Genomic DNA, 26650 nt, shown 5'->3' with positions numbered 1-26650 from the left:
CCCCAGAGGAGTGGTTGCATGTGGGGAGATTTAACAGACGAGACGCGATTTGGAGAGAAGTAGGGGAAGGGCATTCCAGGTGGGAGGCACAGCCGCGGGCTTCCTGGCGTGCGTGCGTGCCAAGATGGCAGTGAGGTGAGAGGGAAGCCGGTGTCAGATAAGGCTGGCCCAGCGTCCAGGCCGTGGTGCTTGGACTTCTCCTAGGACAGTGGGGAGCCACAGGGGGTTAAGGAGGGAGAGGCCAGCGGGCAAGTTTGCATGCAGGTCATTTGGAGTAGCAGGGGATGGGTCCCCCCTGAGTGCCCTGTTTGTCCCCATCCCCAGTTCTCGCTCCTGTCTGAGGTGAGAGGCACCATCTCCCCCCAAGACCTGGACCGCTTCGACCACCTGGTGTTGAGGCGGGAGATCGAGTCCATGAAGGCACGGCAGCCCCCGGGCCCCAGGGCCGGGGACACCTACTCCATGGTCTCCTACAGCGACACGGGCTCATCGACAGGCAGCCACGGCACCTCCACCACCGTGAGCTCGGCCAGGGTGAGCTGCCCCTGCCCCATCCCTGGCTTGATGGCCAGGGGGTGGGGCGTCAAGATCGTGGCTTTGCAGTGAGACGGATCTAGGTGTGAACCTCAGCCCCACCCCTTACCAGCTCTGTCCCTTGCCTTTCTGAGCTTCCGGTTCTTCCCTTGGAAAAACCTTATCGGCGTTGCAGGCCTGATGCGTGCCCAGCAAGGCACTAGGAGACAGCTAGTGACCAAGACAGATGTGGCCCTGCCTCTTGGGCTTGCAGTCTGCCAGGGGGATGGAGGGTGGAGGGGGGGAAGTGGGGGGCGGCTGGGCAGGCTCAGGGAAAAAGGTGAAAAATACAGGTAATGAGACAAATAGAAAACATAGTAACAATCCGTGGCAGGATCCCACCAGAAACCATGGCCCTGCCTTCATGGGGGTCATCCTGATGGGCTCTTAGCCGAGACACACCCTCTTGTCTTGGGAGCCCACCCTGACTTTCTCCCAGCCTCACCAGCCTCCCCATGCGGTCCATCCTGGGTTTTGCCCCTCGGATGCTCAGAGGCACATTAACCCCAGGGGACCTTTGCAAGGAAGGAGCAAAGGAAATGCCTTGCTGCTTGGTATGGGAACCTGTTACCCCGTCCGTGTGGCAGGAAGAGCCGGGGCTGGAGGTCAGAAGAGCTGGCGTGGCTCACGCTCTCCTCTCCTGTCTTTAGATCACTCATCACCACTCTCCTGTGGAAAGGGTGGGGGAAAGCCGCATTTCTCAAGCCCTGCTGCTCCCAGACGCTGAATTGGGCGATCTTACAGGTGGAATCTCAGTAGACTTGGGACAGATGCAGTCAGTTGTCCTGCTGGAGGAGCAGAGCCCCGGGGCTATGGCGACGTCCACGGTTGCAGGCCGGTGGTTAGTGGGCACAGATGAGTCGCGACCAGCAGGAGACAGCCCTGGGGCAGTGCCCTTTCCTTTGCCATCTGCTTTGGTTTCTTCTTAGCTCTGGGGATCTGAGTTTCTGGGACACTTCTATGCCTCTGCCTTCCACCCCTACCATTCTGAGTCACCTTCCTCCCCAGGAGTCCTTGTCCCCGCCTTGGGGCTGGTGGGGGGGGGCGGGTCGGGCAGCGGCCAGGCAGTCCTCTAGGGCTCTGGCTGTGGTAGAGGTAATGTCAGGCTTCGGGACGAGCAGGTCCCTTCTGGGGCAGGGAAGAGGGCGTTCCCCACCTGGGCCTGTGTGTTTGGCTCTGTGCACGTACTCTGATGTGGCACGCAGGTGGTGAGCTGACTTGGGTTGCAGGGACCTGGCCCGAGGGGCCAGTTCTCTCTGGGTCCGGCTCCACTGAGATTGGCCATGGTAATCTCATGTGGGGCTGCAGGAGCCGTGAGCCACTACTCTGAGACCTGGGGGACTGCAGGTCCCTTTAGAATCGGGGATGAGAGATCCGGTGGGGGGGATGGGGTGTGTTTTAGCCTGGGAGGCAGGACCTTTATGTTTAACCCCTGGCTTCTCTGGGCCTCAGTTTCCCCGTGAGTAGAATGGCCCAACGTCTTTGCCCGAGGCTCTGATGGCAGTCAGGGTAATGATTATGTCCAGCCCAGCACTGGCCTGCCGTGACCTTGCCCAGCCCAGGGATCTCCCCCAAACCTGAGAAGTGCTGGCCCCCACCAGTCTCGGCCCTATGCTTCACTGGCCAGTGCCTCAGTTTCCCCACCTGCACTTGGGCAGCAATGCTGCTATGCCCAGCTTGTTGGGAGAATTAAATGAGGAGTAACCTGCCTATTGGCACCAGCATCCCAGAAATACCGTCCAGACCCCGAGGGCAGGTGAAGCCTCTGCTCTCACTGACTTCCCCGAACCTGGCTGGAGAAAACCACCTTGAGGATTTGCAGCCGGGGCCTTGCAGACACTTGGAGGCTTCTGGAAAGCACTAGGTTGAGGCTTTGCTACCCTCCTTCACTCTTTTCCTGCCTCTGGCACCCTCACACCCACAGCCTGGGGCTCCATCCCTCAGACTCAGAGCTTCGCTGTTGGCACAAGGCTTGGGCCTCTCTGTAATGCAGGTTTTCTCTGATCCAGTCTTCTGAACAAGGTCCTCCTTCAGGCTCTGCCTTCCATTAGCAGGCGTGACCTTGGACAAGTCACTTCTCTTCCCCGGGCCTCCATTTTTCCATCTGCCAAATGGGAGTGACGATCCCAGCCTCGCCTGCTGGCAAGTCCCAGGCTTTCCTTCAAGGAGGCAGTCATCATGAAGGACGGCTGGTTGTGGCAACAGGACCTTTACTTCATCCCTCCTTTATGCTCGCCCCAAGCATCTAGAGGAAACAGAAAAGGGATTTAGAGAATCGTGTTCACTTTGCCTTTCTCCGTGTGTGTGCACGCGTGCATGTTTGGCAGAGGGGTGGCTGCTACGCCCTCCCCATCCCTAATATTTATTCGATGTATTTTTCTTTTTGCCTTTTGCCCACCCTTCCTCCCCAGGAGCGGCTGCTGTGGCTTATAGACCTGATGGAGGTACCGTCCTTCCTGCCGGGCGGGGCCGTGGGAGTCCCTTAGCCAGGGTGGAGGTAGGGGGCCGTGGCCTTCCTGCCACCCCCTTATGTCTGCGCCCAGCCCTGGTGGGAACTGGGATGCTTCTTGGTGCTCACTGTCTCTCCTGTTGGCCAGTCCATCAGGTTTCCTCAGGCTCTGGGGTGAGAATTCTCTCTGCTTAACCCCCAGCCCTGCCACTTCCTTGCTGTGTGACCTCAGAAAGGGATTTTACCTCTCTCAGCTCAGTTTTAGGATCTGACAGATGAGGATGATAATTTCTGCACTGTGGAGCTGTTGAGAGACCTCTTGTCTTTTCACATGCTATAAACTCTGTCTGGATTGTTCTCTTTCCCACTTCACATGGCCTGGCTGTCTCCTACGTGTGCATCAGCCCTACGCTCACATGCCACCTCTTCCCAGAAGGCTTCCCTGATTCTCTGACTTCCCTATGCTCCTCTAGCCCCCTGGGTGTCCCATTGTCCTGACTCGTGTCTCATTATATTCTAATAACGTGTGCCAGCCTGGCTGGCTACTCCCCCGACCACAGCAGCGATTGTGTCTAGAGTCACCAGTGACTCTCCAGTCCCTAGTGTCTGGCCCAGAGCCTGGCCCATAGGAACAACTGGGGCCTTTCCTAATAATCATCATTGTCGGCATTTGTCGAGAGGTCTTCGTGGCGTTGTGATAATGCTTTCCAGTTGTGTCTTCTTTGACTTTCCCAGTAGCTAGGAGTGGCAGGTACCACCACGATCCCCACTGCACTGAGAAGAAAACCAAAGTCAGAGAGAGAAGCGACTTGGTCCAGGTCACTCAACTAGTGAGTGGTGGAGTCAGGATTCGGTATTCATCCGCTCACCACCAAGTGCCAGGCACTGGTCTGCGACCCCAGCACGTGTCCGTGAGCTTTCACTGCAATGATGCTGGGCCCCCAAATCTGGATGGACAATAACCCAAAGCATTTCTTTCTTGTGACCCAAATCCTGTCCCTCATGGAGCTCACCTGCTTTCCTGTCTCTGTTCAAACGCCTGTCACCTGGCTCTCACCTCTTCCTGGGTTTGTCTTCCCTGGTAAACAGGAGGGACCGGGGACCAGGCAGGGACAACGTCTTTCTCCCCTCTGTATGCCCAGTGCCTGCCCAGGCTCTGGAAGTGACTTGGGGCCCAGGAAATGTGGAGCAGAAACTGAAATGAATCCGCCCGCCCTGGCTACTCAGGATTATCTTCTAACATCCCAGCCTTCTAACCATCTGCCTCCCACATGGTAGGAAAATGTCCTTTGCTCTGGCGTTCGGACCGGCAGAGCGGCAGGCAGCTGGCTCACGTGATCCAGATGCCCCAGACGGTGGCCCCAAATGGAGCCAGTTTCCATTTAGCCCAAATTCTGCGGGCCACGCTGTGCAGTTAGCAATCACAGGTTAAACGTGGCTCATTCTGCAGCCGTTTTCCCTTAAACCAGACAGAATCGATCAGAGGAGATCAGATGCAGCCTTCCACCATTGACAAATTGTGTTTCTTTTCCATTTGTCTAAAGAGAGCCAGCCCTGGGAATTTTTCCTGCCTCCAAACAATGTCATTCCCCTCCCATACGGATGTCAGCCGGGAGAGCTTAGCAGAAGCAAGGCCTGCCTGCCATTTCTTGAGTTCTTCATGTGGTACAAGCCAGCCGGGGGCAGAGGGGCTTAAGTGCACAGGCTGGGGAATCCCGCAGACCGGGGCTGGCTCTCCCCAAGTGCTAGCCCTGTCACCTTGGGCAGGTGACTGAAGCTTTTGGAGCCTCAGTTTCCACATCTGTACACTAGCCGATAAGACCAGTCATCTGTGGGTTGTCGTGAAAATTCAGTGAGCTCGGGAGTGGACTTGCAGGCGTGGAGGACTTGGGAGCCTATTCTTCTGACACTCTAAAGGCTGACATAGAGCACTGCAGGGGATTGCGGGGGAAAGGGGACTGTAGAGGCCAAGGCCAGCCTTCGACCTACGAAGCAGGTGTCGTTGAGCTCAGGGGTGACTGCTGGGATGGCCCCACCTTCACCTCAGCCCCTTTCCACCTGGAATGGAGAGGTTTGCACTCCAAGCCTCTCGTGTGTCTGGAAAGGGGCACCCTGGGCCCACCAAAGGATGCTGGGCCCGGGGCCCTGCCTCTAAAAGCCTTACTGTCCCTGTCCCCAGGCCGTAAGGTGAGAAGTGGGTGCTGGCCCAGCATGGCTGTCAGCGCTTTGCTCCCCTATGGCCTCTACGCTTTCCTCCTCATGTGAGGAGGAAAAAATCTGGGGCGAAAGGAGGGTGGAGAAGCTCAGGCCTGCGTCAGGCCCTTCCGGCTGCAGGGACCCCTAGTGATGGTAGCTCTTCCCAGAAACAGGGAGCAAATGATCAGAGGACCTTTTCCCACCTCCTGTGTTGTGACTGGATGGGTTTAGAGAGTCCTCTGCTGGGCGAGCCCTCCCGCAGTGGGGGAGCAGGAAGGAGCCCAACTATTGGCTCATTTCATCAGCCAGTCCTGTGACAAGCACTCACTGAGCACCCCACCCACCCCCACCCCCCCATCCCGGGCTCTGAGATGACCGCACCTGCTGCCAGGAGGCTTAGCAAGTCCTGTCAGGAGGGCAGCCTCAGATCAAATCACCTACATAATTCACGCCCTGAGAAGTGGGTCGAGGACTCGGGCCCTGACCAATGCAGGCCATCAGGGAGGAGATGCTTGAGCTGAGATCTAAAGTCATTGGCATCAACCGGGCAATCCACAAGGCAAGGAGCTGAGGGGGCCAGATCGGCATGTGCAAAGGCCCTGAGCTCAAGGTTTGTGGACCCTGGAAGGAACTGTGGGAGGTCAGGAGGGCCAGAATGCCAGGGGTGAAAGGGAGAGGGTACGGGATTAGTAGCAGGAGGCGCCGGGGACTCGGGCATTAATCCTGAAACCGTGGAACGCCACTGAGGGTCTTCAGGCAGGAAGTGACATGATCTTGTCTGCATCTTTTAAGATGCTTCCCCTGTGTGTGGAGAGAGCTCAGGGACGCGGGTGGATGGGGTGACTCGGCGGGGCCACTGCTGCGGTCCGGGCATGCAGGTCTGTTGTCGGGCAGACTGGCCCTGCAGCCCCTGTCCCAGGAAGCTGCTCGGTGCCCAGATCGGGGCACGGCATGGCTGGAGTTCGTTTTTCTGCTTGAGTAGAACAGCCCATTCCCCACTAAGAGGTCTCAGCATGAGCGCCCGGCATCCTCAGAACCATAAATTCCTCAGAGGCTTCAGTGAGCCTCGGGGTGTCTGAAATAAGCAACAGTCCTTGCTGCCAGCCCTTTGCGGTGCATCTGCCTCCTCGTGTGGGGACTTGGGGGAGTGCTGGAAGCTGTTTCCAGCAAACAGAACCAAGTCCACAGAGGCCAGCCCTGCTCCTCCGGAGCCTGCACTCCCCGGGGTATAAAACAGGGGTCAGACCAGGCATTGACCTAAGACGGGGGTCTTTACCTTTCCTGTGCCATGAACCCCCTCTGGCAGGCTGGCAAGCCCTGGCACCCCTTCTCAAAAGAACAGTCTTAAGTGTTTAAAAGAAAATACATAAGGGTTACCAAAAAAAACCAAATCATACAGCAGAACGCCGTTTTCGGAATACCAAACCGATTGGAAACCGGGCGCTTCCTGATGAGCCTGCACAGTCCGGGACACCGCGGGTCATTCCCCCTCCGCGCAGCACTGCGCCCCGGCCTTGAACTACCTGGCCCAGCCCCCCGCCCGCTCGCTGGACCTCGCACTGCGTCCGTGCCCTGACCGGGTCAGCGAGGCTGTTACTGTGAAGCCGGGCTGAGCCCAAGTGGGGTTGGGTGGCATGTGCAGCAGCCAGGATGTGATGGGAAAGACCTAGGACTTCTGCCGGCGACAGTGTTTCCGGTGCTGCTGATTCTGCTGGGCGGCGTCGCCTCCGTTTATAAGGAAGGAAATGTCACGTATGGGCTGGAGGTTCACGAAAAGAGAGAGGCAGTGTTTTCCCTCAGCTGGGTTCTTGGGTCACCGCACCCCTCCTGGAGCCCTGCTCTCCTGCGCCTGTCCTGAGGGCCCTTCCAGCCCTGACCTGGAGATTCTGGGTCACGCGCTCTGTCCACTGAATGAAGTCCGTTTCCTGAGACCATTGGGAGGGAGATGCACGGGGGCAGAAGGTAGCATGGTCTGTCTGCGCCGCACAGGCCTATGGGGGACTTCTGTGCGTTGGTGAGCAAACATGATGGCAGGAGTGGACAGCTCGTAAAAGTGCCCAGAGCCAGCCAGGAGCCGGGGCAGTTCCCATGGTCTCGGCCACGCGAGTGGGTGTGGGTTCAGCCCTTTGTTTGGGGACCCTCTCTCTCCCGGTCCACCCCTCTGCCCTTCCCTGTGAGCTTCCAGACTTCCGGCCCCACCCCATGCTTGGGGAGCTCAGGAGCAGGACCATCCTGTCTCCACCAGCATGGCCATCAGCCCAGGATCTGGCTCCATGATCCTTTTGGATCCCAGTCCTGTCCCCTTCACTCCAGGCAGCCCTACTGCCGCCCCCCCCCCCCAGGAATGCCAGGACTCTGGCTCTACCTAGCTGGTCCCCTCCCCTACCCGGACCTTCCTGGGGTGATGGTCTTGTCCCCCAGCTCTAGCTCTTTCCTCCCTCTCTACCTCCCCCTCCTGTCTTCCTTCTCTCTTACTCCCACACCCCTCTCTGCTTTCCCCTCCTCTGTCCATCCACCTGGCCTCAGGCAGAAATCTCAGCCCCATGATGACCTTCCAAGAACTTCTGTGACAGGGTCTCCATTTCCCATCTACAGAGGGGGGAGGCCCCCTAGCCTCAGGCCTCTGGTGCATTTAGGGGCAGAGCTGGGGGGGGGAGCCTGTTGTCCTGACATCAGAGTAAAGAAGCCAGAAGAACAAAGAGCTGAAAATAGCACCTTTATATAAGAGCCTTCCCTGTGTAATGAGGGGATGAAGGAGGAGATACCAGGGAACTGGGCTGGAGCAGGGGGGGAAAGAAGAGGAGGGCCTCGTTTTGCTGAGGTGACACTTGGGCCAGCAATCACCTGGAAGCATCACCGCTTCCAGAATCACGAGTCCCCCTGGCAGAGGTCAGCATGGGTGGCTGCCCTCCATCATTTCATTTTATTTTGGCCCCATAGTTCCCTCAGACCAGATTCCTGGGATATCCGGGCCCAGAGTGGGCCAGCTCAGACAAAAAGAAGTTTTTTTCTCTGAGAGGAAGGGAATTTTCTGAACCATCACTGATTTGAGGAGGAAGGAGATGGAGGGAGCAGCTGGTCCTGAGGGCGTCCTGGCTCTTGCGGCAAGCAGTCTGAATAGCAGAGTCAGACCTTGAATATGGCTCTGCTTCCCGCCTCATCCTTGCTGTGTGACCTTGGGCAGGTGGCCTTCCCTCTCTCAGCCTCAGTGACCTCAGCTGTAGAACGGATGAAGGGCCCCCTCTAGCAGGACTCATTGAGCCACTGAGTCTAAACCCTCAGCTGGTCTCTGGCCTCAGTGGGTGAAGGAAGAGGGGGCCCCAAGCAGCTGGCTTTTGTGGGAGGGGCACGATGAGGAGGCCAGGATGCACAGGCTGGCTCCTGCGTGAGCTCTGACCTTGATCCTCCTCTCGAAGCCTGTTCCTCGAGCGTTTCTGCTGACGCATCCCCAGGGTTCTTAGCCTGCTGTCTGTAGCTATTTCAGATGCACAAGGAACATGGCTCGGGGACTCGGGGCTCCTGAGCGTCTGGATCTGGCAGATGGGGTCTGGCAGGGCCTGGCTCTGACCCGTCTGCTATTTGCTCCACTTCAGGCCTTCCTCCCAGGGCTGGAGATTTCTCCCCGCTCCTCCCCGCCCCTCCATCCTCACCCTCCAGACTTTCCATCCCTGCCTTCTGAGTCGGCTCCAGGATGCTATTAATAGCAAGGACAGGCTGAGGCCAGGGGCCAGTGATGGCTATATTGTTTCGGGTCAGCAAGGAGCTGACTCCCAGGGCCTTCTGGTTCCTACGATATCGGGGCCCTATCTAATTCTGGGGTCAGGGTAGTGCTGCACGGGCTTTGGGGCTACCCCCACCCGGGTTAGGAACCTGATCCACTGTAGAACGTCTGTGTGGTCTTGGACAGGTCACTTCCCTCTCTGAGCTTAAATGTAAAAGCTGTGAACCAGGGAGGATGCCAGGGCTTGCCTCACAAGGAGAATCAAATGAGATCATGTAAGTAAAACGCCCGGCCGAGGCCTGGTGCTCCCCAGTTGGTGGTTAGTTCTCTGCCGTACCTCTAAGCGAAAGTCACACCTGCTCTGTGGTCTGTGGCAAAGACATGCTTGTGCCATCAGGGCTCTGGATCCTTCCTTTCTCTCTCCCAGGGGCCCAGTTGCCACTGTCGGCCACATCAGTGATCCTGAACAACAGTGTGTGGGCACCTGCTGTGTGCATGGCCCTCTGCAGGCTGTTGGGGACACAGTGACCTGCCCATCATTTACCCCCGTGAGCCAGGGCTGCCTGATAAATGCTTGTTGACTAAATAAGCGCCCAAAGCTCTGAATGTACCAGAACAGGACAGAATGCTGTGTCTTTGGGCCCACCATGGACTGTCACCTGAGCCCCCCGGGTGCCTGCAGGTTGAGCCCAGGGACAGGCGGCAGTGGCTGCATCTGAGTGTGGCAGAGGCCCCTCCTGCCTGAGCGCTCCTTAGGTGTTAATACGTCAGGCCCATGCGAGAGGGACTGCCATGAGCCCATTCTGCAGATGAGGAAAGCAGCATGGAGCGGACCAGGGATTTGCCCTCCGTCCCCCGGCTGTGAGGGGCAGAGCTGGGGGTGATCTCAGAGAAGCCAGGAGTGGTGCCGCTTACTCAGTGCGTGGGAGGGCAGCCCTATCACTCCCCCTCCCGAGGATCCCCTCCTGTCTTTGCATCCCTGAGGCTGCCGGCAGCACCTTCCCGTGAGCCAGTGTACAGGGGACAGGGTTGGAGATAGTCGGGACGCTGAAGTTTGCATGGAAGCCTCAGCTTTGTTGGTAAAATGAGGCAGGTGTCCCAGCCTGACATCACGGGACCAGATGAAGAGGCCTGGGTACAAAAGGCTCTAAGCCGGGAGGGTTGGAGGGTTCCCATGACTGGTCTTCGTGATTACGTGCCCTTTGCCTGCCCAGGATGTTCAAGGCTCCAGGAGCATCATTCGAGATGGGGATCAGTGTGGAGTGACCTGGCAGCCTATGTCCCAGGGAGTATGGCATCAGGGGACCGCTCCATCGCTACCCACTGCCTTCACCCTAATCCGAGCCACCATGACTGCTCTCCACGATGGTCTGCAGTAGCTGCCTTGCCTAATTTTCTGCCTGCTGGGGCCCCCTCCATGCCAGCCTGAGTGATTGATGGATTCATTCACCCATCAATTCATTCACGATTCATTTATTTAGTAAATATTTATCAAGCAGCCACAGTCCTAAACACTGAGGATGGAGTAGGGACCAGGTAGTCACAAGTCCTGCCTTTGAGGAGTTTTTATCCTAATAGAGACAAACAAGAAGCAAATCAATAATATAACCTCAGGTGGTGGTAAATCTTATACAGAGAAGTGAAGCAGGGTCAGGGGTTAGACGGGAGTGTGGGGGTGTGGAGGAGTGCTGTTTTAGACAGGGCTGGTCCAGGAAGGCCTCACTGAGGTCAGAGCTAAATGAAGTGAGGGAATGGGTCTGTGGGGGCAGGGAGAGCAGTGAGTGCCAAGGCCCTGGGGTAGGAACCATCCCATCCTTTTGGAGGAGTAGCAAGAAAAGGCCCCATCCCGAGGCACAATGAGTGCAGACTTTGGAATTTTCTCCAGGGAAAATGGAAAGACCCTGGAGGGTTAGGAGCTGGGGAGAGAGATTATCTGACTGATGTTTCAAGGATTGCATCCTGGCTGTAGGGTGAAGGACGTGATCAGTGTAAAGGAGAAAAATAAATCAGGGCGGGGGGTAGGGGTTGTGATTTTAGGTGGGGTCGTCAGGGTAGACTTCTTGGAGGAGGTGATATTTGGGGAAGGTCTTGAAGGAGGTAAGAACGGAGTGTGCCTTGTGGATAGCTGAGTGGGAGCATGTTCCAGGCAGAGGGGACAGGCAGTGTGAAGGCCCTGACGTGCCTGCATTGTTCCCGTGTGGCTGGAGAGGGAGTGAGTAAAGGGAATCTTCATAGAAGACAAATTGACCACGTCGCCATGGCAACCCACTGCCCTCAGCCTCAAGTCCCAGCAGCTCCATGCTTGAGTCATGTGGAACAGCTCGAAGATTCTCATACCTCCTTCCTGGTTTATGCATGCCCTACCCTCTGAAACACCATCATTCCCTCCTCTGCCCAACTTGCCCACAAGAATCAACTTTAAGCCATGCTCCCTACTCCAGGAAGCCTTCCTTGATAACCCCTCCCCAGCTGCTTATATGCCTGTAACTCCTCACTCTGTGCACAGTCTCCTCCTTGCTTGCTTGTGTCGAACCCACTTCCTTGAGGCTCCTGAAGGCAGGGGTGGTGTCTCCCCTCCTCTGTGGCCCCAGGCCCTCATCAGTCCAGCATTGATGGCTGCACTTGAGACGTGAACCAGGTGTTGGTGGTGGAGGCTCGTTGCCATCCTGGGCTCTGTGGGGTGGAGAAATGGCTCCCCTGAGCCCTCAAGAGAGCTACTTTAGAGAGGGGTGCTGCTCAGCCTCCCAGGGACGGCCTGCACATGACCTAACGGCAGCTCAGTGTCACTTGAGGGAGCATGAGGCTTCTTCCGGTGAGTTAGAGAAGGAAGCAAGAAATGGGCATTGTTGCAAAATAAGGTATGTTTAAACCTTAACTACCTGCCTCACAATTAAAACCATTAAAATTAAAAAAGAGAGAGACTCTACCTCTCACTTGCATCCTGCCATTGTCACACCTTCCTGGGCTTCTGTCTGCAAGCACCTTTGGATTTTGGAAGGCTCTGAGTATGTGGAGTGTGGCACCTGGGGCCCAGCTTCGGGAGTTCCCAGCCCAGGCCAGAGCCACCCCACAGATAGTTCAGGGGAGGCCTGGAAAGCCTCAAAGAAAAATTGATTTCAAAATGACCAGCAGGAAAATTGACATTAATTTTAATGTGTAAATTTCCCAAGAGTGGGACATGTCAGGACAAGCAGAAACCACAAGAAGGTGTCACGGGGCCCATCATGGGTTGTGGTATCTCGGAGGGCAAAACTGCTTTCTCCCTCTCAGTTTATATTTGCTCAGATTGCTTTCTTCATTTCTAGAACACTCTGGACCTGGAGGAAACTGGTGAGGTTGTCCAGGGCAATATGAACACCCTCCCAGATGTTTCCCTGGTAAGGCCCTCCCTGGCTCTTTCCCTGAGTTTTGCCCTCCCTGGTCTGCCTGAGGCCCTGGGGGGCTGGCTCCTCAGTGAGAGCCATGGGGAGGGGACAGAGGCTCTCAGACCCAGCCCCAGGCCTGTGCACAAGGGCGTTGCTCAGCCCTCTCCGGCGGCGGGAGCCGGGACTACTCTCATCTCTTTCTGGGGATTTCAGGCAGGGAGTCAGGCTGTTTGTTTGCCCAGTAGGTGTTACTTTTGATGTGTTATCTGAACGTTATCATAACTGACACACGGAGTGTGTGAACTCCCTGAAGAGGCCATGTGACCACACCACACCGGAAATGGAAGTTAAATGTGACCTTAGACCCCTGTGTGCACATCCACAGCCTGGGCAGCATCACTGTGATTCTGACCCAAATAACTTCTGAATGGCCTGGACTCTGGAACCAGCTGCTGGGTTCATATCCCACCTCTGCCACTGACTGTGTGACTTCGGGCAAGTTTCTTAACCTCTCGGTGCCTCAGTTTTCCCCTCTGTAACATGGGGATAATCATCGTGTACCCGCCCCACAGTTTGTGGCCAGGGGTAAATGAGTCCATTTAAGTAAAGCATTTGGGACAGTGCCTGCTCTGATGTCAGAGCTTTCAAGTGCTGGATGTTGGCCTAGGCAGAGGGGAAATGGCAATGCCCGTCTCCGCCGCTGCTGCTCCCCGTGCACCTGCTGGACGGCAGGCACCTGCAGACCCGTGACGCACGGGGCTCCTCACATCCCCACACCCCCGCTGCACAGGTGCAGGTTCCCCACTGCCCAGAGAGGCGCTCCGAGAGGCTCTGTGCCTTGCCCAGGGCCACACAGCCCCCGAGCCCATGTGACTGTCCCCTTCCGTCCATTCTCTCTCCCTCCAGCCCCTCACATCTCCTGTCTGTGGGAGCCACGATAATCTTCCCAAAAGAAAAGCCAAAGAAATGCTTTTTCTGTTGTTTTTTTTTTTTTTTCCCATTCTCCGCATCTACCTCAATAATTAAGTCTTGTTCCCTGTGACAAGGCCTGGCTGATGCCAAGAGCTTCAGTTCCCACAGGTAATGTTGCCATCCCGGGAGATGCGCGCCAAGATGCCGACGCTTATCAGCTGCCGAGATGGGGGGAGCAGTTTTCCATTGGGGTGTTGCATTATTCAGAGCAGCGTGGCCAAGAGCTGATAGAGCGGGACAGCATTCCAGCCGCGGCCTGGGCTGCTCGGGGCTCCCCTCGACCAGCTGCAATGGGCTCTGACTCCTTCCACTCCTGTTGGGTCTTTTGGCAGGACGATGTGAAAGCCTCCGAGGCGCTGCCGAGCTACAAGCCGCCGCCTCCCCCACCGCCTCTGGCCCAAGGCCACAACGGGCCGCCCGCGCAGCCGAGGAAGCCGGGGAAAGAGGACCTCCAGCCACCGTCCTCCGCGTCTTCCCACTCGGGCATCGTCTTCTCGGCCCCCAGGAACCGCAGCCCACCGGCGGGCACTGCGCCTGCCCCGGGGGCCGCCTCAGCACAAGACTCGCCCTCCTCCCCCATCTATGCCTCTGTGCCCCCTGCCAAGCCCGGCTCCAAGAGACCGCTGGACGCCCACCTGGCCCTGGTCAGCCAGCACCCCATCGGCCCCTTCCCGCGAGTCCAGTCGCCCCCGCACCTGAAGAGCCCCCCTGCAGAGGGTGGCTGCCTCCCGCCACCTTCCCCCTCCGGCCAGCCCGACGCAGCGGGCACAAACCAGCACTTCGTCATGGTGGAGGTGCACCGGCCCGACAGCGAGCCGGACGTGAACGAAGTGAGGGCGCTGCCCCAGGCGCGCAGTGAGTACTGGCCGCCCCCGCGGGGGCTGGGCTCGGGGCGCCCCCTGAGCGGTCCTGGGGCCATCCAGGCCGCTCCAGGCCGATCTGCCCATCCGCGTAGAGTGGAAGTGTGCGCAGGGTCAGAGTGCCCCGGGAACAGGGTCCTGAGCCCGTGTGGACGTGGGTGTGAGCCCTAGCTCTGCCACTTAAGAATTGTGTGACCACGGACAAGCCGTGGGCTGGAGATTCGGTGACAGCCCCGCCGGGTCTCTGGGAGGGTTGGGCTCCTCCTCCAGCGCCCCCAGTCCTGGCCACCCTGCAGTCTCCATCTCCCCAGTGAGCCTGGGCTCCTTGAGGACAGGGGTGGCCTCTGTGATCTCTGTTCCCAGGACCTGGCATAAGGCGAGGGCTGGGAGAAAAGCGGGTATGGAAAGTACTGTCCCTGGACCCCCAGAGGTCTCCAGATCCGGGGGGCTGCAGGGTCAGAGTGCAGGCTCGGCCTTGCAGACACCTGGGACGAGGCTGCGGCCCCAGAGTTTCCAGGGGGTGTCCAGCTGAGGAGGTGGACAGCAGTATAAGGCCGGTTTTTCCCTCGCAGAAAGCCAGAAACCTTGGCAGGCCCTAGATCTGGCTCTAGATCGCCTCCCTCCCATTAGCAAGTTGGGTGCATTTTGCTGGATTCTGCTGCCATCTTGTGGCTAATGTGATATATAGGTCCAGCCGTGGCCAGGGAAGGTGGCAGGCCAGGCCAGGGGCTGTGAACTGAGTGCCTGCTGTATGCCAAACAGTGGGCACACTAGGATGCAGAGTGCAGGGTCCCTGGGCTCAGGAGCTCGGCGAGGGAAGGCAGCTGAGGGGACAGCAGGCAGGATGTGATGAGACAAACCGGGGGTATCGCCTGGCCCTGAGCCCAACACACGGTAATAAAAGCCGTCTGTTGTGCAGGGTTTCCTGAGCACCAGATACGGTTCTAGGGGCCCTGCCTCTGTGAGCAACTCGCCTAACCCTCTCAGCAGCCCTGTGAGGCTGGTACTGTTGTCCCCATTTTACAGATGAAAAAGCTGAGTCACAGAAAGTTAACTGTGGGGCAGTCTAGCGCAAGTCTGTTCTCTTGCAGGCTTCACTCTATACATCGTATCTAATTAAGTCCTTATGATAATGCTTCTAGATGGGCATCATTGCTCCTATGTTGGAACAAAACCAGGGAGGCTCAGAGAAGCTATGTAACTCACCTGGGGTTGCTCGAGCTGGGCACAGAGGAGTCAGACCTGACCTGCTGGTCTCTAGACTGTCTCAGATTCAGGGGCCCAGCCGTCACACACACAGCGAAGCAGCTGGGGTTTGACTGGTGAATGAGGGCATGTGCCCACCACTCAGCTCAGGCCAGTGGGGTTGTGGAGGGTACAGACCAGGCATGACAAACCTTCCCTTGTTTTATTGAGAAGCTAGAAATTTTTTTTCTGTGAAATACCCTAATTTGAACGTGTTGGTTCATCATTAAAATTTGACAGCATTGTGCAAGTTAAAAAAAATAATAATAACGCACATCTGTAGGCTGGGTTTGCCTCCTGACCTCTGTTTTCATCATTGTGCCATGCGCCGAGAACTGGGTGGTCAGAGCAGAAGTCTTGGCAGCCTCGGGACCAGCCCCGAGTGGAAGGGCAGATCTCAGTGGTGGAAAGGCGGTGGGGAGCCTCGCCTCCCTCCGGGCCCGTGATCCCTTCATTCCTCCCTAGTCCATGCCTGGGGAATCCCCACAGCCTTCCAGCCTGCAGCTCCGTCACCTCCTCCAGGAAACCCTCCCTGACCCCAGCGGTATAAACTGCCACTCTCCTCCCGTTCCCCCTCCCAGCAGCCTCCACACTCTCCCAGCTCTCGGACAGCGGGCAGACCCTGAGCGAGGACAGCGGTGTGGACGCCGGTGAGGCAGAAGCCAGCGCCCCGGGCCGAGGCAGACAGACGGCACCCACCAGGAGTAGGAGTAGCAAGGAGCCACCTCGGGCCGAGAGGACCACAGAGGGGGCCGCCAAACCGGTGAGCGAGGAGGAGGGGATGCAGAGGACTGAGGGGAGGGCAGCCCCAGGTGGGGAACAGGAGGTCCCTGAGCAGGGTTCAGCTTGACAAGTGACCACCACGGGGAGGAAGTGAGCCCCCATCACTGGAGGGATGTGGGTCCCCAGAGCGAACACTGGATCAGGAGTCTGGAGGCCCAGTTTAGGTCCCACTTTGGCCACTGACGTTGACAAGCCAAGCACTAAAAGTTGGTCTTGAGGGTCTTCCAGCTCAGGTCGGAGTTGGCGTGCTGGCTAAGGCAGCCAGGCCTGGGTCCGAGTCCTAGTACCACCACCAGGCAGCCTCAGGCCTTCCCCTTAACCTCCCGAGCCTCGGGGGTTCTTGTAGCAATTAGAGAGCTGGGAACACCAGTTCTTAGCTTAGTGCTCGCATTCTGGCGCTCCCAGCCCGGGGCTGGAGTCTGAGCCCTTTTGACCCAGTGGCATGTCATGGCCAGCCCAGCCCCCTCCCCCCGCCCCCAGCCAGGCCTGTCCACTGAGAAGGCCTCAGGCACTGGTCTCCTTGCTCACACCCACAGCCTGGACTCCTGGAGCCCACGACCACCCTGGTCCGCGTGAAGAAAAGCGCGGCCACCCTGGGCATTGCCATCGAGGGTGGTGCCAACACCCGTCAGCCCCTGCCTCGGATCGTCACGATTCAGGTACCTCCGTGGGCCCCACTCGACCATCTCTCCCTACCCCTGAGGGCCCCTCTCTCAGCATCCCCAGGGTTCTGCCACAGACGCCCACCCCCACCCCCCCGGGGATGACCCGGCCGCCAAAGGCAGACCCAGGCCCTTTGCCCTCCCTGAGCCTGTTTTCCTCGTCAGGGCAGCGGACACCCAGATTGTAGCCTGCTTGGCGGTGTTGGGCCTGACCTGGTGGGTGTTTAAGGCAGGCCAGCCTCGCCCTCAGCTGCCCTGAGTGCCCCTGCCCTGTGTCTCGCCCCTGCAGCGAGGTGGTTCAGCCCATAACTGTGGGCAGCTCAAGGTGGGCCACGTGATCCTGGAAGTGAACGGGCGGACACTTCGGGGCAAGGAGCATCGGGAGGCGGCGCGCGTCATTGCGGAGGCCTTCAAGACCAAGGAGCGAGACTACGTCGACTTTCTGGTCACCGAGTTCAATGTGATGCTCTAGAGGCGGAGGCCTGGAGGCCTCCCACTGTTGCCCAGTCCCTGGCCCCGGTCCCTCCTCCCTCCTGGCACTGTTAAGCTCCTTGAGGGCCGGGGCTGCATAGCCAGGGAGCAAGAAGACGTCCCCCCACTCTTTCCCGGCCCACTGGCCCGGAACCAGGAGAAGAAAGCCGGGGGAGGCAAACAGAAGGTCAGGTCGGGATCCGGCGCCATGCGTGGGGTACACGGTAGGCGCTCAGTATAAGCAGTGGGTGTCAGGAAGGAGAGAAGGTCCACCTGAGGCCTGCCAGGGCCTTTTCCCCTGGGTTGGGGAGGGGCACTGGTCCCCGTTCCCCCGCCAGCTAGGACCTGGCCCATCCTCCAGATGTCTGAGCCTTTATGTGGAGTGAGGCCACGCGAGAATCCGTGGACACGGCCCCCAGCCCAGGGGGCATCTCGAAGGACCTATAGTGCCACAAATAAGCATCAAGCACCCCCCCCCATTCACACCCCCATTCTTCCTGGCTCCTTATCCCCCCATAGTATTTATTATTTATTTCCCTCTCCTCACCCCTGGGGACCCCAAGACCCCAGCTTCCCACCCCGCGCCCAGCCTAACCCAGAGGCCTTGCAGGGGACGAGTGATGTCAGTGTATTTATATACAGAGCTATGTCTTTAATTTTTCAATAAAGAAACCTGAACAAGCTTAGGGTCCCGCGTGCTGTGTGGCCTGCCTTTGTGGCTGGGGTTTTGATTGCTCCACCTGAGGAGGGGGCTAGAACAGAGCAACACACACCACCGGCCTCTCCCCCTGCCCCCCACGGCTCCGTGTGGGCCACACAGCAGGTATGTGGGGGCACCTGAGCCACACCCACATCTTGGAGCGCCTTACTTGAAGGTCGTTCACAGAAAATACTTTTAAATTAAAACACACAGGTGTGTCGTGGGACCGAATGCACAATGTGCAGGGAGGTTTTCAGACACAGGGAGGTGGCCTGCCTCAGGGGGGATCCCAGACTCGGACTCTGTGATGAGTCACCGTATGCAGGTGATTCATGAAGGCAACGCTTTAGTTAGACCCGCAGGGAGTGGAGAAATCCGGAGGGGGAAAGGGAGGAAGCCAAGCAGGGGGGGCAAGTCCCTGGAGGGTGGCTGCAACCTGATCCCACAGGGGGCTCTGGAGTCTAATTGAGCCCAGAGTCATCCCCACTCAGGGCAAGGGGACAGGGCTTTCGTGCTGTCAGTCTTTGGGTAAGGCCTGGGGAGGAGAAGGGGGAGAGAGGCAGTAAATTCCCAATCACATTCCCATTCTTCACCTGTGCAGGCCAAGCTGTTCCAGGAGCCAAGGGCAGGGGGTGTTAGAGGCAAAAACACATGGGCGGGGGGGAGGGGGTTGCAGAGAAGGGAGGGGGGCAAAAAATGGTCTTCTACACAGCCCCCGGGCCCATTTCCTTCAACCCCAGGGTTTCTCTGGGACAAGAAGACTCTGAGAAGTCCTGCTTTGTGCAGCCCTGTGTTCAGAGGTCAGCCAGAGGTGGGTTAGGGCAGCTGATTCCACAGACCTGCACCAGATCTTGCTTTTAGCTGCCCCTGCCCTCTCCCCAGCCCAAGGAGACGACCTGAGGCCAGGGCCCAGGATTCTACTTGACCTCTGAAGCAGCCATTATCTCTGAAACCCCAGCCTCTCCTGCAGAAACTCTGTATGCCCCTTCCCAGTCCTAATACCCCTGCAGGGAATAACTCCCACCTGGCTGTCAGGCCCCAGATCTCCTGGCATCTGATGCCAAATCCTTCGTGGTCAGGGGCCAGTGATCTCACCTTTCTAGGCCCAAATTCCCCATCAGGGAAAATGGCTGTGGGAAGCTGAATAATGACCTCAAAGGTATCTAGGTTCCTGCGATGTGTGGATGTTCCCTTTTGTGCCGAAGGGACTTGGCCTATGGGATTAAGGCATTTAGATGGGGAGTTTGAGCTGGATTTTGTGGGCGGGCCCCATGTAATCCCAAGGGTCCTTGTAAGAGGGAGACAGAGGGAGACTTGATGGGAGGAGGGAAGTGTTGGTGTTGCGGGTAAGGAAGTGGAGGTTGGGATGTGCTCTGAAGATGGAGGGAGGGACCTACCAGACCAGGAATACAGGCAGCTACTAGATGCTGAAAAAGTCAGGGAAAGAGATTCTCCCCTCAGAGCCTGCAGAAGGAACCCGCCCTCCTGACACCATGAGGACAGACTGACTTTGGACTTCAACCTCTCTTTGTAAGAGAACAAATGAGTGCTGTTTGAAGCCATGAACTGGGGATAATCTGTTACAACCACCCCAGGAAACAAATGGAGTGGGGCCACGGCTACTTGCCTCTGATGGAGGTTGGGATGCTGGGCATGGGCCCCCGACACCAGGCTCAGAGTCAGGCTCAGAGTCAGCCCCGGGAAGACCATGGCAGTCGGGATGATGGTGACGGTGAACCAAGGGCCCTCTGGCCTTAGAAAGGCCACACCTTTTGCAGTCTCAAGTCCTCGTGCATCTTGTTCTGAACTGAGAGGTTTTCGTCTATCACCAGCCCACAGTGAATTTCAGCCCAGCCACTGACCCACTCTATGAACTCTGGGCAGGTCGTGACCTCGTGACCATCCGTGCCTTGAACCAGCCAACTCTCCACAGGGTCCAACTCCAGGAGACAAGAAAGCTCCCAGCAGCTGCTGCCCACTGCTCCAGGTTTGAACTCCGAAAAAGCAGGGCAAGAATGAGTTTCTGGAGCTGTCGTTTCTAGAATTCTTGGGCCCTACTCTGGGCTGTGGCCCATTGGGCGTTAGGGTCCCCCTCCCAGTGGAATTTTAAACAAACTTTAAAAATATTCCTTTGCCAGTGGGCTGAGAAAGGTCAAGTTTCTTGCCCAAAGTTGCATAGCTAGTGGGTAGTAGAGGCCAAATTTGGACCCATGGCTGCTTGAAGTCCACATCATAAAGCCAAGGACAAGCATGTGCCCTGCTGTCTTCTGAAGGGACCCCATACCATGGGTTAAGGCAACTTTGAATAATGGAGGAGGGAGGGGTCAGAGGTCCACCCTGGCCACACGTACCTGTGGCCCTCACGTCTTTATTCATGATGCCAGAATTAGGGCAGGGGGCGGTGTGGGGACGGTATTGCTAGAGAATCTCAGGGTCTGTTGCTAGACAAGAAGGCAGGAAGAGCATGTGTTTTTGGCCTGAGCCAGGGCCTGCCCAAGCAAGGGCTGAGTTGGCCTTCAGATTACCTGGAGCTCGCTCTGCTTGGGAGAAAACAGGGTGAGAGATAGAAGAGCCCAATGTGAGGAGTACAAGCATAGAGAACAAGACCCCGCTCAAAGGGGCAACGCTTCAGAGTCTGACATCTGCAATCAAATTCCACCTCTACTATTTCCTGGCTGTGTGATCTGGGGCAAGTCACTTAACCTCTCTGAGCCTCAGTTTCACCATTTTTGAAATGGAGGGCACAGTATTCGTCTAGCTTGTAGGTTATTATAAGGATTTGCTAAAATGTTTGCTGCTGGTACAGATGACAGTTCCAGTGCACAGAAGTGCCCCTGTGATTATTACTGGGTGCCTGTAGGAGCCTCGGGCCCCCTGGGGAAGCGGAAGAGCATTCCGCCGGGAGGATAGAGAACTGGCTGCAACACACCCGGGCGCGGGTCCCTGGGGGAAAAGTCTTCCTGTCTTGGGGCCTATCAACCCCCTTGTGAAATAGGGTTAGTGGAGGAGCTCTTGAAGTGAGTGCCATTGATTTCTTTCTTCTGGGCTTGGCGCTGTGTTTATTTTACCCCTCCCCTCAGCAGCTCTGTGAGGCTGGCCTTAGGGATCCCATTTACCTGAAGTTCAGTGGCAGAACTGGGGCGGGAGCCGAGGTCAGGTTGACACTTTACACCGCCTTCCTTCAGGGTGAGCTCTCAGCGGACAACGGATCATTTCTGTCCTGCACTCCCCGCGGCACTCCGGGCAAGTTCTTGTCCCTCTGGAGACCTGGGTTTTCCCGCTTGCTAATGGGGCTTTGGCCTCGAACAGACTTGGAGGGTAGCGCCCATACCGACCTACCTCACAGGAGAGGACAGAGCATAGGAAGAGCTTACAACAGTTCTTGACCCATAGGAGCTCAAGAAAAGTTTATTATTAAGATTCTTATTACTGTTGCGGAGCAGTCCGTTTCAGCGACGAACGTTTGTGGTTTCTTCCTCACTGTGGCTCCATGCGACCTTGCACAAATGTCCTAGCTCTGGGCCTCAGACCCCTTTAGGCGGGTTCCAGGAGGGACACGAACCTCCCAGATGTGAGCTTTTCGGCGCGGGGGCCGAGTCCCAGTCCCTGGGGGCGGGCCGCCCGCGGCCGCCTCTCTGTGATTGGTGGAGCTTCCCGAGGCCCCGCCTCCCGGGGCCCTCCCTGCCCGTCACAGGCCCGCCTCGGAGATTAAGCAAAAAAGTCACCGCCCCGCCCCGCGCCGGGATTGGAGGCCTTTGTTTGCCGCTCAACTCCAGGAAACCACCGGCGCGCGGCGACAGCCAGCAGGTGAGGCGCGGGGAGGGGCTCGCGGTGGGTCCCGGGCGGGTGCCGGCCCCTCGCTGGGTCTCAGTTTCTCGGTCTGGGGAATGGGGAGGAGAGTGGACAGCGCCGGCGGGCTCCGATCCACAGGGACTGCGCTGCTTTCGGCCTCTCCCACGTGGAAACCCCACGCGCACGGGAAGGAGACCCGCCACTCCCGGAATGGAAGGGAGCCCTGGACCGGCGATTAGTGTCCAGTCCTAACCCCACCGGCTGCGGGGTTCCGCAGTCTCCACCTTCGGCCTCAGTCTCCACCTCCGCACAATGGGGGCGTTGGCTTTTTCTCTCCCTCTCTCTCTCTCCAGCTGGGGCTGGTCTCTGGGCGGGGAGAGGTCCCGAGGGAATCCGGGGGTGGTCCTTGGCGGGGCCTCGGGCTGTGTTTGGGTTGGAGGTGTGGCCCGGGTAGCTGTGGTTACTGGGGAGGTGGGACTTCTCTGTCCTGGGATTTGTGCGAGGTTCGGTCACCCGGCAACAACCCGCGCAGCCTGACAACTCGGAGCCGCACAGCCTCCCCGGACGCCTACCGCAAGTTTCTTTTCCTCTTTTTGGCAGGGGGGACGGAGGTAGAGCAAGGGCCAGCAGTGAGGGTGGGCAGCTCCGACAGTGGTAGGAACTGGAATGGACTGAGAAATCAGGCCAGCCTTTCTTGGTACACAGATGGGGAGACCGAGGCCCAGAGAAGGGGCGCGTCTTGCCCGAAGCGCACAGCAAGGCAGGCGCAGAGCCGGCCTCTCCCCAGTGTGATGCGGCTGGCGCGGGCGGTGGGCGATCTTGGACGAGACTCTTCCCTGTTCCTTTCGCCGGCTTTTGTTGAAAGCCGTGACCGGTTGGAGAGGATCATTACCTACGTTTCAAAAGCTTCTACTTCTCAGTGATAAAGTTGGAAAGGAAGGTTGTTGATAACAAACCCGGGCTATTTTGGAGCGGAGAAGAGTTGCTGAGACAGGTTGCAGAGAAAAGAGACATTGTTTCTGTCCTCTAGAACAGAAGGAGAAGAAATTGTGGAAACCAAAGCATGAAGGACTGAGGTTAGACACCTACAGGGACTTCCCAAGAGAATTTTCCAGGCGCCACCTCTGGAGTTGGTGGGTTTTAATTTTTGGCTGTTGGTTTTTTGTCAAGAAAACAGAATCTCTGCCCCTCTGTTTGAGGGGGCCTAAGTCTGGCTTAGGAGGATGGACCCCATGGTGTTTTGGGTGCTTTTTGAGTTTATTCTCACAGGCGGTCTCAGTTCTTCTGCAAGAGGGAGAAGATGCCCACGTGGGGCCTTCGCCTCCGAAAGTCCAGTGGTTTGCATTTGAAACATGTGATGTGAGCCCTTCTTGCGAGGGGATTTCATCAGCTCCCACCAGCCCGCACATCCTGCCAGAGAGGCACCATGGTTGGGGTTAGCAGGGAGGCTGGGGATGCTCCCGCGCACTGGCGCTGTCATGCTGAGAGCGTATTTTGGAAACTGGTGCCTGCCAAGGACATTTCCTTGGGGGTAAATTACCCCCAGGAGGGGGGAAAGAAAGTCTTTTTAAAGCATCCAGCTGAATCACCAGGCAAATGCCGGGTCCTTTTTATGTTTCCTCAGTCCTGGGAGGTGGGACAGATCTGGGGATCAGGAGTTAGAAGACCTTGGTTTGAATCCCCAGCCCAGCGTGTGTTCTGAACTCCTCAGTTTTCCCCTCTGTAAAATGGGCGTGGTAACACCCACTCGAGTGCGGCTTTAAGGCTGAAGTGACGTGGAATCATAGAAAGTTTCATTCAGCCCACATTCCAAGTTTGGAGAGGAGGAATCTCAGGCCCAGAGAAAGGAAGTTACAATAACATTGACACCAGTTATAGGTTATTGCTTGCTGTATTCTAGCCACGGCGCCCAGGGTTTTACTGCAGTGACTGAGGTCTGGGAGGGCAGGAGTTTTTGTCACCAGTCACCTTCCGGGTGCCCAGTACAGAGCCCTGCACATAGCAGGTGTTCCGTGCACTGTCCTTGATCTCCTAGGTCCTAGCACTTAGTGTTTACATTGTTGCCACGAAGTGGGTGCTGTTATTGTCCTAATTTTACAGAGAAGCCCGAGGTTCAGAGAGTTTAAGTCACTCACCTGAGGCCACACAGCTTTTCATGGGGGTTAGTTGGTCCTTACTTTGGGGTGTGTCATCTTGTGAGAGCTGATTGTGTGCATCTCTTTCCAGGGCTGTGCTAGTGAATATCACATTGGTAGCTTGAAATTGGCCATCAGACGGGTATTTACACTATGGAAATCAGCAAATCAAGCCACAAGTCACGCATTTCCTTTCCTTTCCTTTTTTTTTAAGAGAGCTGCATGTGAAGGGTGCTGTGGGCTGGAAGGCCAGCATTGCTGTGCATGGCAGCAGGAGGTGGAGGGTTTCTGACAGTGCAGGAGGCCCCAGGGGTGCCAGGCCAGAAGGCCCACACCCCACGGTAGCTCCCCCAAAGTGTGGGATTTGGGGAAGGAAACCCTTGTGAGAGGAGGCTCCTAGTCCGTCATGTGAGTCGTGCAGTGCAGCTGCTGTCCGACTTGGGAGCAGGTCAGTGTGAGCCTGAATTCCGGGCCAAAGTGTCTGGCCTTGAACCTGAAAGTGACAACAGCCATCAGTGTTCTTTAAGCAGGGAAAGGCTTGACCAGAATGATGCTCTGGGAAGATTTATCCAGCAGCTTGTGCCCAAGGGAGGGGAGGCTGAGCCAGGGGCGGAGCGGCTGGGAAGAGGCACAGGATGACCTGGGAGCCAGGAGGAGGCTCACAGCGCCCCTCCTGTGTTTTCTGAGTACCTCCTGTGTGCGCGCATGCGCCCAAGTGCGTGGTGTGGGCACATTGTCCCCTTACTTTACAGGCGCACCCCTGAGGAAAGTGTTACCCTCTGGTGATGAGGCTATCAGAGGGGTTTAGACGAGCTACCAGATTGGGACCCAGGCCTTTCTGCCTCAACCCCTTACATTTTTAATTCCTGGGTCCCTCCTTCATTCCAATCCCGACTCCTGGCCAAGTGCCGGCCAAATGCCAGTTCCGTTGTCAAGAGCGACCCCTGGCTCCCAGGCCTGGTCCCCCCACCAGCCCCTGGACGCTTCCCAGCATTCCCTCTTCTGGGGGAGAGGCAGTCTTCTCGGAGTCTGGAGTCCACAGCCAAGGACCAAGGACCAGGAAGGGCCTCGGGCCAGGAGGCTGCACTCAGCCCCCCCAGGTCAAGGATTCATTTGGAGGATAATGCTTTACTTGTGGGTGCAGATCCAACTCTGCCGGTAATGTGCTGTGTGACTCTGGGCAAGTTGTATAACCTCTCTGGGCCTTTCCTCATCTGTTAAATGCCTGATTATGAGGATCCAAGCAGACAACACATGCCGTACCCCAAAATGTGAAGCGTGGCTAAGGCTAAGATCACTTCCTTTCCCTTTTGTGATTTTTCGTATGTTCCCACATGTTGCATAATGGCTGTATGTGCAGAAAAGAGCACATAGTATCAGAGTTTGGAAAGAAGAAGAGAGAAAGCGTGGGAAGGGAATTACAGAATGTCACAAAGTGTCAGCGCTCCAAAGGGCCTCAAAGGGCCTACCCACTCTTCCTGACTTGCACAGGCAGGGAAACTGAGGCGGGGCATGCCCAAGGTCTCGTCAGAACGAAACACTACACAGGTGTGCAGTGGGGGCTTTTGTTTATTTTGCTTGTTGTTGTTTTTTTAAGAATAGTAAATACTTGGGGCTCCTGGGTGACTCAGTTAGTTAAGCTGCCAACTCATAATTTCAGCTCAGGTCATGATCTCAGGGTGGTGAGATCGAGCCCCATGTCGGGCTCCAAGCTCAGTTAGGAGTCTGCTTGCGATTCTGCTTGAGATTCCCTCTGCCCTTCCCCCTGCTCCTGTGCTCTCCCCCCTCCTCAAATAAATAAATAAAATCTTTTTAAAAAATCAGGATCTTAAAAAAAAGAATAGTAAATATTCATTTTACTCTTTTTTGTAGAGCAATTGTTATTTTTAGAAAATACACCGTAACAAAAAAGTAAACTTGCTATAATTGTACTGCTTGCTACTAATTACTGTAAACATTTGGGAGCATCTCTCGCCTCCCTCTCCCTTCCTCCCTCAGTTCCTTCTCTTTCTCCCTATTTTACTGTTTCGTTTCTTCTTGAAGGGGTTCAAACTGGCTAGAGATATTTTATAACTGGCTTATTCACTCAGCATATCACACTTTTTTACATGACGGCATCTTCTGCCACAGTAAGACTAACAATAGCTGCATAAATCAATAAATGCCTTTGAGTGGAACTCTCATGATTTATTTCCATGATCCCCTGTTACTGGGCACTGAGATTGCTTTCAATCTTTTCACGTACTGCAAGGTTCAGTCGCAAATGATGAAGACCGTACTGTCTGGATTCAGACAGCTTGGTTCAAAGCCAGCTTCCTCTCCTGTGAAATGGGGATACTAAGTCCTGCATCCTTGGATTGGCACGGGGATTAAATAATGACATCCGAATCCATGGAAAGGCCTTACGTAATAGGTGCACAATAAAATTTACTTTAATGTTAGCAATGCATTCCTGGTACATAGGCATTTTTTTTGTCATTGGACTCTTTTCATGGAGCATGAATTTAAGAGTGTGTGTGCATGTGTGTGTTTTCCTCCATATGGCCACATTCTCCTCGTGACCCATGTTTTGGTTGGCTGAGGAAGGCCTGCCTCCTCCCCTCCTTCCCTATTCAGGCTGCAGACACGATGTCAATCTGGATTGGTGACCCCTGGAATCGTTTGGAGGCCACAGGGAAGAGGGTCACAGGGAAATGGCAGCATTTCTCTCCACTTGGGAGAGCTAG

The 26650-nt window shown here is 56.6% G+C and overlaps 1 protein-coding gene across 3 annotated transcripts in view; it reads left to right on the top strand.

Moving 5' to 3' along the window:
• The window catches only part of WHRN (whirlin), an 89347-nt gene extending 71421 nt beyond the window's left edge, over positions 1–17926 (top strand). The window contains exons 7-12 of one of the 3 annotated variants that reach the window (XM_032418938.1): positions 325–534; positions 12245–12316; positions 13609–14131; positions 15966–16144; positions 16701–16823; positions 17116–17926. In XM_032418938.1, coding sequence (XP_032274829.1) covers positions 325–534; positions 12245–12316; positions 13609–14131; positions 15966–16144; positions 16701–16823; positions 17116–17298 — 1290 coding nt within the window. In that variant the 3' untranslated portion in view covers positions 17299–17926. Of the gene's footprint in view, positions 1–324; positions 535–12244; positions 12317–13608; positions 14132–15962; positions 16145–16700; positions 16824–17115 lie in introns of all 3 variants that reach the window. The other 2 variants (XM_032418937.1, XM_032418939.1) reach the window with 2 other exon arrangements.
• The last annotated feature ends 8724 nt before the right edge of the window (positions 17927–26650 follow it).

The sequence above is a fragment of the Phoca vitulina genome, unplaced genomic scaffold (genome assembly GCF_004348235.1).
Source record: "Phoca vitulina isolate PV1807 unplaced genomic scaffold, GSC_HSeal_1.0 scaffold21, whole genome shotgun sequence".
Taxonomy (NCBI): domain Eukaryota; kingdom Metazoa; phylum Chordata; class Mammalia; order Carnivora; family Phocidae; genus Phoca; species Phoca vitulina.
The sequence above is the reverse complement of the archived record's forward strand: the minus strand, read 5'-3'. Positions and strand labels throughout refer to the sequence as shown.